Source organism: Ruditapes philippinarum, unplaced genomic scaffold (assembly GCF_026571515.1).
Source record: "Ruditapes philippinarum isolate M1 unplaced genomic scaffold, ASM2657151v2 ctg833_1_1_1_1, whole genome shotgun sequence".
NCBI classification, from domain to species: domain Eukaryota; kingdom Metazoa; phylum Mollusca; class Bivalvia; order Venerida; family Veneridae; genus Ruditapes; species Ruditapes philippinarum.
In genome coordinates, this window is record NW_026853013.1 from 393769 (window position 1) to 414396 (window position 20628).

Sequence of the window (20628 nt, forward strand, 5' to 3'; positions counted from 1 at the left end):
TGGGGGTATTCATAACATTCATGAAAAGAACAAAACATGCTATTTATCAATAATATAAGTTATTCAACTATTAACTAAATGTTTAATCAAAACGAGCATGTAGCCTTATTTTCTCAGTTTTTTCACATAAGGCGTTCTTCGGAATTCCCATTATAATCTTTCTGGCTTGTACAGTGTAGATAATTACATTTTAGCAAGACCTTGGTACATACACTTTCTTTGCATTCGACAAAACAAAATGTCTTTAACAAAAGAAGATGGCATGAGTAAAGTTTATTGGTTTATAGTATAAGCTGTGTGATACAATAAATAGGGATGTTAGTGAGTATTATACGTAATAACATAGCATGAAGTGTGAGATAAATGACCAACACGACACATTTAATATAGCAGATAATATTTTTTTAGAACAAAATATTGTTATGAGTTATAGATAAATGTTCATACTTAACCACTTAGAACTCTATGAAGATGTTTTCTGATGGAATATTCTATTAGAATGACTAAATGATAAAGTTCTATTGATTTCATCATTTTGTGAAATATTTATGCAAAACTTGCCATTGTAGAACAATTGTCTTTAAAATTTAATAGATTATATGTATTGTTTTATTTCATTCGTTTCACGGGTGAGCAACTCATTCGTTTGAATATCGTCAATATATTTATACATCAAATATTGTAGATAGACATTTATTTATGGTATAATCTAAATATTTAAAATGTGGGTCAAGTTTGCAGTGAATATTCTATAATTAACAACAACAACATAAGTTTTCATTCACACAATACTCTGGTACGAAATAAAATTCTATGCTTAACATTAAGCCAAGTATGAAACACAAACATTTACTGGATGACTTGTGATATGTAAATATTTTAATAAATAAATATATGATATAAATAGTATATATAACTTTCATTTCAGTGGATGCTTTGTGATCTAAAGTATCATGTGAATAAGCGTACGTTAGAAAATCGACGCCTCCTTGTATCAAATGAGCTAATTTATACTTTGTACTGTGACAATTTATTATTTAAAAAAATCTGTCTCATATATCGCTTTGCCATCAATCACCATCGCTTATTTATGATGCTTCGTGACATTTAATTGGCTAATCATATATTCATTACATTTTGTTATATATTTTTTATATTAACACACTTACAAATTGTAGACAATTTTGTTTCATACGTCTGACTACCTGCCCACCTGTTTGCCCCCACCCACCCAAGTTAAATATTTAGAGTACGTAAAGTTCTCACATTTAAAGTATACATGTACCTTATTGAACTGTTAAATCTAATTATTTTATATTTTTGTAAGTGATTGCAAAATCACAAATAAAATGTCCAAAAGCGTTTGTTCAGACTATAGTTCAATTGTTGATTTATTATAATCAAATATTTTATAACAAAAAACAAGAAAAACAACAAAAAATAACACGTTATTCCGTATTATTCTAATTTTGGTAATTCCTTTCCATTTTTATCTGATTTGTTCAATCACGACGCAGCTTGACATAAAGAAATTTCAATGTGCAAGAAAAGGTCATTCGTATCTTTAGAAAAACTGGTAAATTAATTGGAATCCTTTAACAGATAAGCCATCTTTAGACAGGAAAAATCACATACTGTCCCTTCATTTCTGGATGATAACTTTTTTAAATGTCTAGTAAACAGATTAAAGTTTTATGCTGTTTAGATATTATTGTAAGATGAGACGATCATAAATCTTATAAGAAAAAAACAACAACAAGAATTCTGTCTTATATAGCACGCAATTTAATTCTTTAAAAAACACATTGACATTTAACTTTATATTGTTTGTGAAATTTAAAATGAATGATAAATTGTTCGTGATAAAATTTACATGTTTTTCGTATTGTCATTTGTCCGCTCACCAATAATTCAGAAATCATCTTGTAAATTTTAACAGTTAAAAGTAACAAATTTTATTTATATAATGAATTTCATAACGCTAAATAACGTTTATTCACATTTTTGTGACTGTTGTTGTATTTCCAGCACAAAATGATTGTTGAAACAAATGCGAAATTCAAAAGAATTGATTAATTTAAAGGTATATAACGTTTAATTTGTCAAATTGAATTCTTTGTCTGAAAGACAATTGGTATTATTTATTTTATATTTTAAATTATTGATATTACTACATATATCATTTTTACGTCAATAGCGTTTGACTGTTAAGAAATTTGGAATATATAAACTATTAACCAAATATGTGTAATTTTCATTTTATATACCATAACAAACATGTTTTTAAAACAGTATAACTTCTCCAAACTGTACGGTCGATGTGTCTAGAAAATATTTCATATTATAAAGATTTTTTCCTCTGACTATATAACAATTATAAGTTCATAAATTGTATATACCTACGATACGAATCAAATCAAATTTACAATGTTTACGAGCATATGATGCTATGTGATAACATTTTAAAATAAAATTCAAATTCAAATTATTATTTTTCTCAGTGCATCATCATACGTGATACAAATTTAAAAACAATCGGTTCAAATATCGAAATTGCGATTTATTGATAATAACTTTAATTGTTCAATACATTAGTATGCAATTCCTTTGTGGCGCGGCTTCTTTACAACAATAGATTCAATCAATCAAAGAGTGCAGTGTTCACTAATTAATGTTGTTTTCAATGGTCTCGAAGGATCTTCTATTTCCAAAAATGTTTAATATGCAGATTTCTATAATAAACGAATAAGTATGATTTCTCCATCGGGATAATTTTGACAAAATATAAGTGGCAGATGCTTACAAAGAAAACGACATAAGCGATGGAAAATTGATACAATAAAGAATAAATCGTTAACAAAAGGATTGTTTAAAGTAAAAAAAATCTCTTGATTTTATTATTTTACCCACAATACCAAATTTGTCATCTAAGAGACCAGCATTATCACGTCTATTCCTTTTCTACCGTAATATATGCTCACACTATAAACATGATCAGTTCTATGAACATTTCTATTGTCAAATGGAATGATGGTTACAAGAATCGTTTGTGTGATAGGCATTGCACTTGAAATTTTACGTTTTGGCAGTCTTAAAAAATGTAAACAACTTATTTTTTTTAAAGCAAAGGCAATTGAAAAATGTTTTGTTAAATTATACAGTCACAATTTTGTCATAATTGCAACACTTCGGACGCATGCTCATTATTATACAAGAGACATTATATTAGTTTGAGATATCATAGATTAATACCATTTGCAGTAAGGGCAAGTATCTAAGAAATAAACAGTTTGCATGAAGATTTTATCTGATGAACATGTTAACTTATATATTGTTGCTGAAAGTTGTTATAGTTTTTTTTTCTGAACAGACTGGTAAATTTATGACAATAAACAAATCATATAATAATTATTTCATTGTTTTACACTTGAAGACAAAGAAGTCATGATAACTGATTAATATGTCTGGAACCTGACTGTCGGTTTATACCCCCAAATGCATTGCTGAGAATATAATTTTCCTTAAATGACTTGTAATTATTATATTAATATACATAATTAATTTGTCATTAATTAAATGTTGCGGATTGTAACATAGCAGTACTCTAGACATGGACGACATCGAGGGATGTTACGTAAAGCATGTCCATCCGCTTTAAAACACTATATGAATTAACCATTTCAAATGCATATACATCTGTTTTATATGTTATTGTTTTTACTAATATTCTGTAAGCATACTCATGCTGAACATACTTCAAATTCATATTAACGTTAAATTGTGAACGATAGCGTATGTTAAAAAAGTTTAATAGCAAAAGTAATTTACGTTATTTTGGATCATACCTCGTTAAGGTTAATATTTTCATACCTTACCTGTAAATCTCTAAACGTGTTGAAATTAAATGTGTAAGATAAGATACATATATTACTAAAAGTACATAAGTATATTATTTATAACTAGTAAACTATTACTTTACAATAAGTCTAGGCTGGTAAATAGCGTCCCTCATATGTGACATCTGTGTAAGGTTGCTTTCCATTTTATTCTCTCCATCTCTTTTTTTTGTCTTTTCTCACGTTAGAAATATGATATCACTGCATCTAGTATTAAAGAATGAACAATGCTTGCGCCGGTTTTTTTATACCTGTATATTTTTAACAATGTTTCCCCTTCAGAGAGATAATCCCGCCGTATATGTTACCACGACACATGATTACTGATATGTAATAAATTGTTTAATATTTTTCCAATTATCAACTACAGGGTCACCAATTAATATACACTTATGATCCTTCCAAAGGTTTTGAATGATATCAATTTTTGAATATGAAAAAAAGGTAATTAAACATTGCAAAAAAGGATAAAAATGAATAATAAAAAAATAATTAATTTATTTATTAATTCAAAAGCGCGATTTATCTATTGATGTTATTCTCCATTAAATTACATATGCATTATTATTTATAAAAACTTTATTTACCTTTTAAAGCAATAAGTGACATTTAAAATGATCGTTTTGTACTATTCTGAAATAGACTTTTCTAACATTATCACTTCTAACATGTTGATAGAGGTTTTTCGATTCTAAACATATTGTTACGATTCCAAAAAACTTAAAGACCAAAATTAATGCAATACATGAAGAAATTACTAAAGTAAGATATTTAAACGTATAATTGTGCATTAGATTTGTACTTAAAATTCAACGACATGATAAATTTAAAACATTTTGTTTTATTTCTTCTATTCGTCCTCCTTCTGTTCTGCAATAACATTTTCAAATATAAACGTACAAATAAAAGTGTAATTATTTGTAATAAGAAAACTGGAACAAAATATTTTATTTTTTTTTGAAAATTACTGCAATCTATTTCCATTGGTAATATATTGATGATATAAAGAGTGTCTCTATCAGAAACACGTTTGCCACATTTCTCTGTGGACTGTATAATTGCTGTGAAGATTATATTTTACCGATATTCCTGGCATTTAAATGTCCTTTTTTATTTATTAAGGGTTTGTTTCTGTGGAAACGGTGTAGAACAATTCAAGTTTTTGCAAACTATGCAAAGTACATTGTGTAATGAAATTACAAATTACTTCCTTATTTAATGTGGCTCGTGATTTTCAAAAAAACACAATCAAACGCATAAATGAGAAAGAGAAATGATCTACAGAGCAAACGCTTCAGGAAGATCTACTTAGATAATTATATTTGTTTTGCTCTACCAAGGCAGTTAAAATGAAACAGCACATATATCTTGCAATATGAAGGTTTTGACCTTTTTTGTGTATGTGTATTTGTTTGTGTATGTAACCTATACCACTTATAGAGCTTACATCACATCCCGAGTATTAAATTTCTATTTTACCTTTAGACCCATTATATTTTTTCTATATCCTTGACACATGATATATGACTTAGTATTAGACCGAAGGTATTAAAATCTGGAATAAGATTAATCACCCAGAAGCATTAAAACAACAAAATTACATGACGATTGCAGACTCGGCTTGACTGAGTATGTACACGAGGGACAATGTAAAAGCGCCAAATCCCTCACGCCCCCTTAATCAACTAGACAACAAGCAAGTGTCAATTTTATTTATGTTAGACAAACATGAACAGTAACTATTTGTATTTCTATTTTTTCCATATTTGAATGAAATAAGCATAATATTATCATCGTACATGTCACCAATTTAACCCTATCGGAAACACAGGGCTGAATAAATAGACTGTAAATGAGTGTAATACTTAATAGAGTGTAAATGAGTGTAGATTTAATACTAAATTTATTCATTTAGTAGCATAAAAAGCGGGCCTCTGGCGAGTATAATATTATTTTATTCAACAAGTTCATTAAATGTAGTATTTAAACTACTGGAAAAAAATAATCTGTTAATCACATGTCAAGAAAAAGAACGGTTAACAGTTAAATTGTCTATTGAGTCAGGTTTCATTGACGTATTTATAGTGTAATTCTCCAAATAGTGCGCTTTTATGCAACGCAATTATTATTATTATCATTATTATTATAAATATTATTATTATTATCATTATTACCCTCACGTTAAATTATTGTTCTTTAATGGCTTTATTATACTCCTGCACCGTTGTTTATGTGATAAATGATAACTTATTAACTGCTTACCAATAATAATAATAATAATAATATTAAAAAGTTAATATTTAGCTCATCTTCATAAGGAAAAGTATGGTGGTAAGGTGTATGGGATTTCAAGACCAATTGTTTTTACCCAAGCTTCGAAAGTGTGAACTAACGATAAATATATTTGATAAAAATTAATTCTAGTTACATGCCACAAGTTACTGTGATTTAAAGATATAAATTTCATCTGTAAACTCACAAACACAAAATTTTCATCTTTTCTGAAATCCTTTGGGTGTCTTGTTAACAAGTGACTGACTTATTATAAGCATGGGATTGCCGGCCGACATTTTGGTACCACTCATATATCCTTAAGATGGGTACTTCCTACGTCAACAGAACGTATCTTTTTCCGATTGACACGCTATTAAATCTTTAGCTCGGCTCCAGCTTTATAGGATAAAAGTGAAATCCAATGACGGCAGTGTTCATTGCTACTGAGGGAAATACGTAGTTTAAAATTACCGCGAAAATTGCTAGATTGTTATCCGAATAATAAATTTGGCGCTGTTCACAGGTGCGATTTCGAACAATTCACCAATTAATGATTTTGATAAGTACGCACGCAAGCGTGATCAAGTGAAAGGTGACATTTTACAATTGGTTCCACAAATATATCGGTTGCTAATTACCGGAATTACCCGCTTTCCTGTCGACGTATTGATAATTGACAATGGGTATAAAATAAATGTGAGTGGATCTGTGGAAATCAGTTGATGTAACAAAGTGGTCATTGGATTCATAAAGATTCACTCAGGTAAAAGTTTTATTATATTGCGTTTAAAGACAAAAAAAGAAACTAATATGTTTTAACCATACTTTGATAACATATTTTATTAAATTTAGAATATTAAAATAAATTATTAAAAAAATGTTGAAACCGCTACAAATTTTTAACGTTTAATTTGTATTGACGATTATAAACATATGACTGAAGTGTTGTGAATATTTGTTAAAAAAGGCATACATTCTTTATTACTTATATAACATAGCAGTCGACGATCACAGTGGTTTTCAAATTATCGATAAACTTTACGACTAAAGGTTGAAACAATAAGTATATATTTTTGAAATCACTAGGAATAAATGTTACCTACAAATTATCTACGTAGAAAATAAACTCGTGAACGGTGAGTATGGAATTTTTGATTTTTTTTTTATTACAAAAAAAGACCGCGATGTCAATTAAAAACTTTCAACGTGCATTTGATTTTAGAACGTTTCCATAAATTTACTGTTATCAAGATAAAATCTGGTAGCTTTTAACGTGAACGCTGATAATGGACATTAAATTCTAAAAAAGGCAATATTAAATGGATATTGCATGCAGCCTGTTGTATAAGCAGACTAATTTTATTATACTTTAAATATGATCAGGGAGTTTTACAATAAACTAACATTATTTATCATGGATGTATTAGTGAAATGACTGATTTAGATTAAACTATTATATCAAAAGCTATTTTAAAAATGTAATCAGAATATAACATATCATTATAAATAAAACAATCCAATCTATTAAAGGAAAAAATCTTACAAATGACGAAACTTCGGTTTATATATTTTTTCAATAAACTAAATACGAATAAGAGAGTAAATTTTAGACTTAATACTGAAACTTCAATGAAGAACAATTCAATACATGTTTCGTTGCACGAGTGTCTCGTGGATTTTCACAGGAGTTAAAACAGCATGTTTGTTTCATTTATTTGATTAAAACAAGACATCAAAGGATTAGAACGAGAATATAGGCTTCGTTAAAAGGATTAAGGCAAGGGGTGGATCTTAATTAAATGTTTAAAGTGGAATATTTGAAACACTGCAATGAAGATTTATGAATTTTGTTTCGCCGGGGTTTGTTTAATAAGGAATAGATGCATTTCGTACGGATTTTATTGCATTTTAAGTATTTTTAATTTTAAGTTTTTCAATCTTATAAATATCATCTAATGATCATTTATGATGATAAAATATTATCATTTGTTTTATATTTATTTATTAAAGCAACAACAACTTACCTTACCTCAAAAAAAGACATAAAGATAGTGTAAAATTACTAAATGATAAATTAATAACACTAAAACATTAACGTTTATTATAAAAAAATATCTGTAATCACACCATGTACAAAGTTATTCAACGTACAGTTTATGATACAAATATTCTGGTATTTTAGTCATACATTGTAAAATGTTTTAAAACGTTTTGTTTACAATATTTTACCGTTTAATATTTAAAATACAACAGTCCTAAGCAAACAAGGAGAAACAATGTACATTTGTATATATAAAGTATAGAAATTACCTTTTAAGCCTATTATATTTTTTTTAAAGCAATATATTTATTTACCAATGTTTTTACAGTCATTTGCATCATTTCTAATAAAAATACAGAAATGAAATGAATTCTTTTTCAAATAGAATATTGAAATATAATTAAGGTATTTTTTTAAACGAATGATCTAGTGTTTATAAATTTTGCTTTTCATATATAATATAAATTAATAGTAATTAAACGCAAGCTTTTGATGTGATATCAATTAATTGGAAATGCCTTTAAGGAAGTACCTGTAATATATTTAATTGATTTACATTAAACCTAAAATCTATACCGGCATAATTCCATTGAACAGCTTCATCCCATGGGATGGCCATTTCTAATTGCTGCTCCTACTGATAAACACAGTTGACCTTTAACTGTGCGGACATTTTCCCTTTTAAGTAAATAATCTACCTACACACTGAATAAAATAATTCATTTGAAGATAACCATTTAGTGAAGACAAAGATCACAGCTTTATTGTACGTATCAAAATGTGGGAATCAATTTTTACACAATACATTTCAGAGATCAGACAGTCGGCAAAATGTGGTTTAAGAGTAATCCAATCTAGATTGAACTGCTAAGTCTATTGTTAACTTGGTACTTTGATCATATTTATCAGCTGTCACTTTTACATCTTTGAATTCCTAACTCGTATTAAAAGGTTAAAAGAATTATATATGTTAGAGCAAGTGTTGGTAAAATATTTATCAGATTTGAATTCAGAGCTGGTGCATGTATTTAAAAAAAGTCACCATAAATTAAGTAAGCTTTAGCCCATCATGCGGGAGAAATCAAAAAAAATGTTATGTTGCGTTGATATCGTTCACATTTTCAACACTCTCAATCAAAACGTATCATAAAATGACATATTAAATAAACTTAAATACTGGCTTCGATTAGCACTACAGTAGTGTTGTCACAGAAATGTAACGCAGCACAGTTTTTACCTGTGAATGATTATCAGAATCGTATATTAAATGTTTTGATATTCATGCCTTTTATTAGTCGTCATTGAACGTTGTGTTGTTAAACAATTTACTAAGCGAAAAGTTCTCAAATTGATTTGTATAAGGTATTTATACATTTAACGTTTAATAAGGCAATCAAATACCTGAGCAATTCCAAATCTGAACAATTTATTGCCAACATGACATTGGAAAATTACTTTCGTATAAATTTGATGCTTCATCAGCGCTTACATTGCAAAATCAACAAAGTATAAATAGTGCAGACAAAGAGCTTAAGTTAATGGCGTTTATTTAGTTTGTATTAAAGGATTCATTGTGAATGATCATTCTGTCTAGCTTCTCCAAAATAAAACTACTACTGCAGTAAAGCAAATGTGTCAATTTTCATGAATAATCAGATCTTTTGATAATGATGTTTGAAAATGATATGCGAAAAATATTTATATACATCAGCACCTAGCGAAAAATATTTATCTTCATTCTTGTTACTTTTCTCTAAATAGTGTAACATCAGTATCATTGAAGACATCTTTCTTTTTTTCACTATTAACTTCTTGCTGCTGTACAATTTGTTTGTACTTGTTCAGAATAGTCTACTGATAAATAATTTAAGAAAACGTTCTACGATTATCTTTATGTCACAATTTTGTTACATATATGAATTTTGTGCTTATTTGATGTTTATCTCGTGCATATATTTTGAACGGATTAACGTTATATAAACTAGTAAATTACTACAAATTCATTTCAACGTAATATTCGACTTTGCTTTGCCTATCCCTTAATTCCTTTAACGGTAATTGGCAAAACATACGAATCATCCATTTTGAATTGCTCAAGGATGACTTCAATATATTTTGACTGTCGCCATCTATAATAACTGTATGGAACCTATGAGCATCTGATAAGTTTTAATTCATCTATATCAATATAATTATATTTTAAAAGCAATTAAAATAACTTGTTTGAATTCACTTCTTAATTGTCTTAGTTTTACGTATGTCCCAAAACAATTTGTAAATTCTAGATACTAAAACGGTTGCCCAGGAACGCCATTAAAGCCAGTTATAAAAAATATAAAATGGATTTTCACAAATAGTTACAGTAAACTGTTGTTTCAAAATATCTTTATTAATTTGTTTCAACATTATAATACAATATAATCAGGTTAAACCTATCTTTACTTTTATATGAAAAATCCAAAATATCATTTAACATTTTTAAAACAAAAATTAGGGCAATAAATAACGCAATCCAATTATATTTTAAAAACGTGTGCCAATCATCTCGATCAGGTATGCTTGTTTTGTTTTACGGCGCATAAACACAATTTACAATTTGGGTGGCGCCCAAACAGATTATATAATTTTGGCTAACTTGGGATGTTACAAACATTAAGCAACACCAGGGGTCAAACCACCTCACCTGCTGGAGCTATTTAGTCGCCTCTTACTTGACTCAACCCTTAAAGAAAACCAGTCAGTCACAAGTGGACCAAAAGGTCGGGTCATCAATATACAGCACAATGGTTAACTTTTTTACTCCTTTGTATTAACATTTTACAGAGTAATATATATACCTATTAAATCATTAAAATTAAAGTAAATCACATTAACTGTTTTTAATTACTTATAGTTTACTTTCTTTCTTAAATTGGACTGAATTGTATTAAAAATAAGAAAAAAAATCTCTACACAAAACATACAGTATAATATTAATATTAGACTATGCAAATCACAATAAGCCAATTAAAAAAACTAAAACGTACTATAATGAAGAGACTGTGATTATGACATAAATATTGGAAAATATCTGCTATTAGAGACATGAAAATTGCCGCGCTTCATAGTTTTGGAATGAAAGATGTTCATGTAGTAAAACCATTACTTTCTCGGGTCGAAATTTTAAAACAAAACGTCAAACGAACATAAATCACATTTTATAAGTTTGAGAAGATGACTGATAAAAATGTATTTATCAACACGTTCTTTGAAGTTTCAAAACAATGAGAAAATGACCTAACAACATTTGTAAATTGAATTATTGATAAGATTTATTCGATGGCGTACTCGAATTGTTTAGAATGAATGTACCACGCGTTTTAATGAACATAATAAACTTTCCATTAGTATTGTTGTAAATGATCCTAGAGGGCGTACCAAACATCCTTTTTTCTCTCTAAGCATTACAGACAGCTTAGTTATCACACGAAGCGGAACAAACGCATCGGTAGCACAATACTGTCGTTTTCGTATTGTTTTACTATCAAGTTAAATGTCATGTGCTGCAATATATTATCTGTTCTTTTTAAAATAATATAACACCAATCATATTGCTGCATTATATATTCGACACGTTTATTTATTTATGATGATTTTTACAGTTACTATTAACGTCATCAGGAATGTTTTGTTATGATATGTTCTGTGATCTACAATGAGAAAAAGGCCATTCAAACAATTCTAAATGAAAATATTTAAAATATTAATTCAATGACGTTTATGTTAAAGAACCTATATCCTATGAAGAGTTTTTGTATGTAAATAATAAATAATCTAATGCTATAGTTGACAATGATTACAAAATATGTTGAAAGGGAATATTCGCAAATAATCAGCCGTTAATTTAATGCACAACTTACACGGAGCGGAAGAAGAATAAAGGATTTTGCAACTTGAGTACCTAACAAACGACATGGCTTTTGTATAAAATATATATATTAAATTTTACATCGATTTATCGTTTTATATTGCAATAAAACTTCAGACTGTCTTTATTCCGGTATATCTTTCATATAACTATACATTAATATAGGTTTGGATAAAACTTATTTATGTTCATAAAATGTGTGTTGCTTTGCTCTGTTACTGTTTATTGGTCACTACTGTTCATAAACATTTCTGTTATTGTTTATGTCCCATAAAACTTTGTAAATTCGTAAAACTTATTTAAATATATAATACTCATCAGCTTTAAATTACATAAACTAAAATGCAATAAAATGGTTTATAAATAATTGAATAAAATAACACATTTACATAAGGTATATAAATCATTGTCCTACCTTAAAAACTTAACAATAACATGTTTTAGGTAAGGATCAAGATTCAGTTATATTAAATGACATTTTGCTCAATAAGTTATGTATTTTATAAAGATTGTTATAATGGTGATTGACTAATAATCTATAATGAAAAACGTTAAGATTAAAGTTTAAACAAAACTTATAAAAGGTCTGTCCAATTCTATGTTTTTTATAAAATATGAACGTTTCTGATAAATTCTGAATGATATTTTTAGAAATGTCCATGGGACACGTGGATTGTTCTTTTTTGCAAAGTATAATATTAAATTTACGCTACTGATGGCAAAATGTAAAGTTATTTTAACTTTTATCATTCAACTTGGATTAGAATAATGTCAGTTTAAAGAAAACCGATTGTGACTATAAATCATTGTATCCACTGTAGAAGTATAATAACATCAAGTTATATGTAGGTATAAATCGTGTATAAATTAAATCTAATAATCTTGAATTTTTATCACCTTTCACAGTATAATATAAATGATACGGTAACGCTATGAGCACTTCTGTATAAACCCGTATGCAGTCCTTATTGTGGGTATGTGATAAATCTAATATAATATTCAGGTAGCTAGCATAATAATTATGATTTTATTCAAGGAAATGAACCATCGCTCATTCAAAATCCTTTATAATTATAATGTAACGTTCGGTGTTCTGACATTAATGAATCATATTTAACTAACAATTTCACGTATAAAATCAATTGAAGAGTAAACAACTGCGCTGTTGGAAGTCAAAATTGTTTTTATTTGTTTGTTAAATATAAGGCAGTTTGTATCAATGTTGTAATTAGTGCGTTTAATACCAATAAAAGTCAGACAACACATAATTGTAGCTTTGTATTTCCTCGTTGTTGATGAGTATGAATCAGTAATCAATGATATGTATAATTGCATAATCAAACTTATTTCTGGAAAGCAGACGATATATAGGGTCTGTTAATGTGGTTGGAATTGAAGAACACGAATGTTCAGTATGCTTCTTTCTTTTTGTGTTTCTATTTTTAATCTACACTTTTGTCGAAACACTTTAATGTCAAAGAAAGTATTTTATAATTTCAGTAGTAAATTGCATCAAGGCGATATTGATTTAATAGTATTTTAATATCCTTTTTAGAACTTTTGACGTAGACATACATTTTAGATAATGCACGCTTTAACAAAGTGAAAAAACAACATACTTTTTAAAAAACACACGCATAATGAAATTATTTTATTTTAAAAATGTCTTTCGAGCATTTTAATTCATCAGAATGTGTACGATTACGTTTTCCTTTCAATAGAGACAAATATTAACGTATATTTATTTGTATTTTCATCACCTTTACACGAAATTCTGATTCTACTACATTATGTTTGCAATAATTAATTATGTAGTGGTTGTGCCATTTCAGTTAATTTCTAACTAGGCAAACAATATTCTGAGGAAGATGATATTTCCTTGTACTAATTTGCAATTTTATACTGTTTCAGGTAGTTGTTAAGAAGACAGATTCAAAGATGAAAGTAACCACCAAAGTTTGTTGTGAAGTTGTTTCCCTGCTTATACTATCTCTAACGTTACTCAGTGCCTGTTTAGCTGCCCCATTAGACACATATTACCAAACAGATGATTCCGAACTAATAAATCCACAGGTAAATACTGACTGTCCCATTTAAACAAATGATACAAATTATTATGTTAAATGCGAACCTGACATTGTGTTTTACTGAACTGAAGGCGCCGTACTCGCTTTTAGTTTCTCTCACAATTAATTACATATTTTACGCTAAATCGCTCATAAGTGTCTTGTTTTGAAAACCATAAATCATATGGTTAAAGGGTTTCCTTTCTCATTTGAGTTTTGATGTTTGGAAACCTGACATTGTGTTTTACTGAACTAAATGCGCCGTACTCGCTTTTAGTTTCTCTCACAATGAATTATATAATTTACGCTTAATCGCACATAAGAGTTTTCTTATGAAAACCATGAATCATATGGTTAAAAGATATTTTTTCTTATTCCAGTATTGATGTTTGAAACAAATTATCTATACCTATGAAGCAATCTTTGACATTCAGTCTTTCAAAAACAGCTGTTAAAATTATTTTCTATAAATGTTGATATTGTCACTTTTTAAATTATTTTGAGTTGTTTATCTATAATCACTATGATTGATATGAAAGTTAGTCGGATGAATGAATAAAAATATCTTTACATTAAAGGATATTTCGGTTGGGTTTTTTTTTCAAAATTATTTCAAATTTTGTATAGATCTACAAGTATTTGTTTTCCTTTGTTATCGTTAAATTAGAAGGCCGTACTGAAAATAAGAATACATGTTTTCTTATTGTTAAAACTCTTTATGTTACCTTCTCTAAGTCAAGATTTTTAGTATTATTATTTATGTAAACATCTTTTCTAGCAAGGCCTAATTGAACAAAATAGACATGTTAAATTACATTATTTTATTTACCTGTTATGATTATAAAATGAATAAGAATGCTAGTTACAGCTTAGTACATATAAGTATGATTATGTCAATAACCGGTTATAAAATGGAAATGAAAACAAAGTGGTTTAACTGTCGATTGATTTCATTGTAAGTCACTAATGTACATTTTCTGTCATATGTGAACTATTTGATTTTGTTTAATCAAAAGACACCCTTATGTTTTAATATGTTCCTTAGTTTCGAATCCCTATGCAAGATTATTTAAAAATTAGGTATTGAAACGCTAAATTAAATTTAGACAATTAATCTAAAGCATCACGATGCACCCGCATATGGGACTCCCACCATTTTGTACGTTAATTAACGTGAAGTGAACAAATAATAAATTCTAATTTAAATGAAATCAAGCATTCGAAGGTTTCCCGTTTTTAGCAGTGACAATAAGTCCTTCATGTTAACTTCTAGGTCAAATGATATAAAAACATTTGTACTTTTGTGTAAACCAAATAAACCAGTAACTGTATCAAAGTGTAGCGGTTGGATAACCAGTCAACCCATTCAAATAAAACTGTAAACACTGGAAAAGTGAATTGATTTTTTTTGTATTACATATTTATTTTATTTTATTGCATGATTATAAAAAATTATTTTTGTTCACCTAAGATGTTTAATATACTCATCTATTCTTGTTTTGCAGAGGTTGCAGCTTCTCAAAGAGCTTAAGGACATGATTGAAATAGAAGAAAGAAATAAACAAGAAGAAATGGGTAAACCTTTTGTTCCCACAAATGATGCTACAGGACTGATGCGCGTTATGCCACAAAAGAGATTTCGACCATTTCGAACACAGACGCGCGGAGGTAGTTGTACTTTATCTACGTTATTAATTTAGTTTAATTTAATCTAGTTCACTTAACTATGCCAATTTCAAGTTGACACATACATGACCTTTTAAGTTATTATTCTTTATGTCTTAACGTCACAGAAAAGTGCCGTTGAGTTATCATTTAGTTATGGTATCATATCAAAATTGATAATTCTATAGCCATTAATCACAGGTTTCCGGTTGTTCATCAGTAAATGTTTACAAGTTGTAAACAAACTGTAAATTTAAAAACTCAAATTTTTATTTATAAACATTTTTAATGGTATTTCTACGTGTCCTATTCTTTATGAGTTTTCTTATAAATAATTACCTAATTGCATTTTGAGCTGATAGTTACGCTACTATATTGAGCGAACGTATAGACAAAGTCATTGCGCCATGTTAACTGTTAAAATAAATAAGCTTTTCTTTTCGCCCAGGGAGTTTTCAATTTAGTCGATATAATTTAATAGCCTGCAAATTTAGAGAACTAAATCACTTATAACCATTTGTCTTGAGTAAAATCGTATAAATATATTAGTTTGAATTTCTTTGTATATTTAACACATTTCCTTTGATTTAAGATAAGAGTAAAACGTATCTTCTATACCTCTGAGAGATGTTTCATCTTAGAAAGTGCGCTTATCAAAGCTTTTTACATAAAAAATACTAGGATATAAGTGTCAATGATTTCTAAAGGGCTGCACAGTGGCAACACATTTGCTTTATTATATTAAAATCATTTAAAGTTTTTCTTTCAAATGTTCTACTGGTTCTACTCTTTATTATCCGTGACTTAAAATGTTTTATTCCCTACAAATATAGACATTCACCTATATAAATATTGTTCTTCGAAACGTCATGACCCTTTACGCCCATATCATGTGTAAGAATTTCCATATATGTTTAAAATAGTATGCGAATGTATTGCTAATAAGTCAAAGGATGAGAAAAGCATTCGATACATTGTGAAATACCATTTATATCGCACCGATGGACACCATGACATTTAAATTATACATGCAGCAAGCCTATAAAAGATGAAACGCTTGTGTTTACCATCATATTATATGTTGTTTTGGAATTGCAAAGCAATTGCTTTCAGTTTAAACGTATGGACAAAGTCATTGCACCATGTTAACTGTTAAAATAAATAAGCTTTTCATTATCCTCAAGGGAGTTTCCAATTTAGTAGATATAATGTAATAACCTGCACATTTCGGGAACTAAATCACTTATAACCATTTGTCAATGCTCTTGAGTATATTCGTATAAATAATTTAGTTTGAATTTCCATAGATATTTAACACATTTCCTTTGATAAACATGTAGGATCTAAGTAAAACGTATCTAATATACCTTTGAGAGATGTTCTGTCGTAGAAAGTGCGCTTATCAAAGCTTTTTACATAAAATACTTAGATATAAGTGTCAACGATTTCCTAAATGATTGCACAGTGGTGGCAACACAATTGCTTTATTATATTAGGACCATTTAAAGTTTTCTTTCAAATGTTCTACTGCTTCTTTAGGGTTATGTTACAGTTTTCATTCACTACAAATATAGACATTCACCTAACTTAATCTTGTTCTTCGTAATGACATGACATTTTACGTCGTAATCATTTGTAAAATATGTCCTTATATGTTTATACTAGTATGCAAATGTTGTATAGGAAAATAATTCGATTAATTGTGAAATACCATTTATGACGCATCGTTTAACACGGTGACATTTATATTATACATGAAGCAAACCTATATATGATGCAATTTATTTTCAAACGCATTTGTTTTCCATCATATAATATGTTGTTACAGATTTGTTTATGCAATAAATTTCAGTTCTTTCATATATTGCATTTAAAACGGACTGAGATACAAAAAGCGTTAAGGCAGATGCCAGTTCAGACGCTGCTGAAACGCCCCAAGACATTTATAAAAAGCTTTAATTAGCAAAACATGTAAAACAAAACTTCCATACAAGAAATAAATGTAAGCTTAAACACATAGTGAACTTTAATTTAATTCTGTTATAATAGTAGCATTGTATCGGGACTAAAGCATTGTGCATCGTAGTTTGTAGCAGAAGATACGTTTTCAATATATGTTTAAAGTGACAATATCCCTATTTGTTCATTGTCAAGTTCAACTGAATTAAAGATTGACTGTTAAAATGCTGATTGGCCAACTGTTGATAACGGAAAATGTTTAGGATAAAGTATAAATCTGCCTAAAAAATATCAAACGTTACAAGTAAGTTCCGATGGATAATTACGGAACTTCTGTTTGGTCCACGTGAGATATTAATTGTTCGCGCAAAGTAAATTATAGAATTGAAAGAAACTATGGCAAAATGTTAAGTTTTGAATGTCACGTGCTCATCCACTATATACCCTTTGATGGGCATAATGTCACTTTAACAAGTTTCACAGTTTGTGTAATTTCAATTAATTCCACCATACAATTATTTGAGATGGAAAATCACAAAACCCTTTCAGCATATACGTTTAAAGTTCTGGTATGTGCACTGAATCACTATTTCTATACTATTTGTTATTATGATATTGTCTAACAAAGTGAATGTCATCACTACCTTTTATCGTTTTTTTCTAAACTCTGACCGAATGTATCTAATTTGAAAGTAGGAAATTGGGAATAATCATAATGATAGTGGAAGTCAAACAACATGAGATTAAATTAATGCCAAGTTCGCTCTTGTTATTTAACTAGTATTTAAAAACGTACATCAGTGGTTCATAGTGTTGTTATATAATCTGGTCATCAGGCAGCTTTCAGTCCTCAACCTTAGTTTTACAATGTTAGTTTAAACATATTTATTTAAGCTAGATTGCTCCAACAAGTTCTTGAAACATATATGAATAACTTTCGAGTCCGCTTCCTATAACCAAACAGTACTTGTGTCATATGAAGAAACATTGTTGTGACCCGATTAAGCCTCGAACTTATGATCAAGTGGTTGAGAGGCAGACTTAACCACTAGACCACCGCTCCCGATGTTCACCTTTCATTTGTTTTTATTGCACATATGTGTTATCTGCTCTTTTTATTCAATTCACATTTATGACATGTGAAACCTTTGTATTTTCAGGTGGAGTAGCATTGTGTCTTTGGAAGGTATGTCCTGCTGCACCTTGGTTAACGTCAAGAAGTTAAGCTCTGACATGACACCGACGAGGTTCGAGCCTAAATGACGTGCAAACATTTCAAAATGACATTTAAAGTGATATATTTTAGATAATAAAACTGTTTCTGCTTTTAAATTATGAATATTCATTCTACTTTTTGGAATAGTTTAAGACTAATTTTATGAAAACAATTTTGTTTTGCTATTTTAAAGACTTTCAAAGATCTATTCAATGAAATAAATAAAAGAGTAATTAAATTGAAATTTGAGTTCCTTGTGTGATCAATAATACGATTATAATTGTAAGTAATGTAAAACACTGTGATCAACCGACAGTAACCATACCAAATTAGCGTAATGATTCAACCGAACATTAATAATTATTTGATCAAAAGGAAGTTCTGTTGTTACTGATGTAGAACCGATATTTTTGCAATAAGGCAGTATATCCCATACACATGTGCATTTGTGTTTGAAACGTTAAGTTCCTAGCATTTTGGAATTAAATGATTTTTATACATAAGTATAATAGGAAACGATGGATAATACATGTAATATCCAGGGAAGATCACCATTAAAAGAATACAGCCCCTTACAAGAATATTACACAAACTCATATTATCTTATATTTTACTCATGCAAGAGGTCAAAATAAAGAAAAACATAAAAGAATGCAGTTTTGCAGTATGACATGGTTTAAGATCATACAATGTATAATGGCAATATAAGGATTGGAGAAATTATTTGACCATTTAACCTCAGTTCTAAATCTAAATCTAAACAACTGATAAATAAATCAGGAGCATACCACATTTAGTGCGAGACGAAACACAGTTTGTGTTTATCTACCGCAGTTTTACTATGTGTTTTGCATTACAGATAACCTATACCACAAGTTAATATTTTGTTTGTTTTATCCTCATTCCTAGATATTGTACAACATTTGATCGATTTTTCTTTTCTTTTTTTTTAAATTAATCACTCAAACGGGTATACGGCAGTGTTGATTTTACTTGGATAAATCTAAGTGTAAAATAATGCATTTCTCATACAAACCTATTAGAATGTTGACATTGATGACATAGCATATTCAAAACACTGCAATTACAAAATTATGATTTTCAAGGTGGCCAATGAATTAAAAATATTTGTAAAATAATATAAGACTGTAGTAATGTAAAATGAAATTGTGAAAAAGATAGCTTCCTTAAAATGTCAAAAACGGCAAAATTGGACATCGAGTTCATCATTTATTAACATAATGGCTTTAAACCGATGATGAAAAAAATTTGAAAATGCACTGGTTCCTCGTATAAGCTTGTATAATAATAACTGATGTAAAATTATTTTCTTTATTCCTTTTGAATCAAAAACAAAGTCAAAAGACACAATAAACACGCGTATAAAATATTGAATTCATGCACAACGTATTCTTTGATACAAACTATGTTAAAGTGTGATACTAAATAACGAGGTTTAAACGTGCACTTGTAAAATATTTCAGAATATGTTTCGATTCGACGATCAATTTCTTAATATGATATTTAACCAAATCACTTTAAAACTTGTGAAACGATAACATAGAAAAAAAACTACATCACTAAAGAAACTGCAAATTTGAAAA

The 20628-nt window shown here is 28.5% G+C and overlaps 1 protein-coding gene across 3 annotated transcripts; it reads left to right on the top strand.

Moving 5' to 3' along the window:
- The first annotated feature begins 6607 nt into the window (after positions 1-6607).
- On the top strand, positions 6608-19268 carry LOC132731681 (uncharacterized). Of its 3 annotated transcripts, none has more exons than XM_060717914.1 (4): positions 6608-6933; positions 14030-14191; positions 15690-15855; positions 18969-19268. In XM_060717914.1, the coding sequence occupies exons 2-4, from the start codon at positions 14057-14059 to the stop codon at positions 19031-19033; spliced, it is 366 nt and encodes a 121-aa protein (XP_060573897.1). In that variant the 5' UTR covers positions 6608-6933; positions 14030-14056; the 3' UTR covers positions 19034-19268. The 3 variants fall into 3 exon arrangements, with proteins under 3 accessions (XP_060573897.1, XP_060573881.1, XP_060573890.1); XM_060717898.1 differs by lacking the exon at positions 6608-6933 and adding an exon at positions 8036-8059; XM_060717907.1 differs by lacking the exon at positions 6608-6933 and adding an exon at positions 8036-8059 and having other exon boundaries at positions 15690-15852.
- The last annotated feature ends 1360 nt before the right edge of the window (positions 19269-20628 follow it).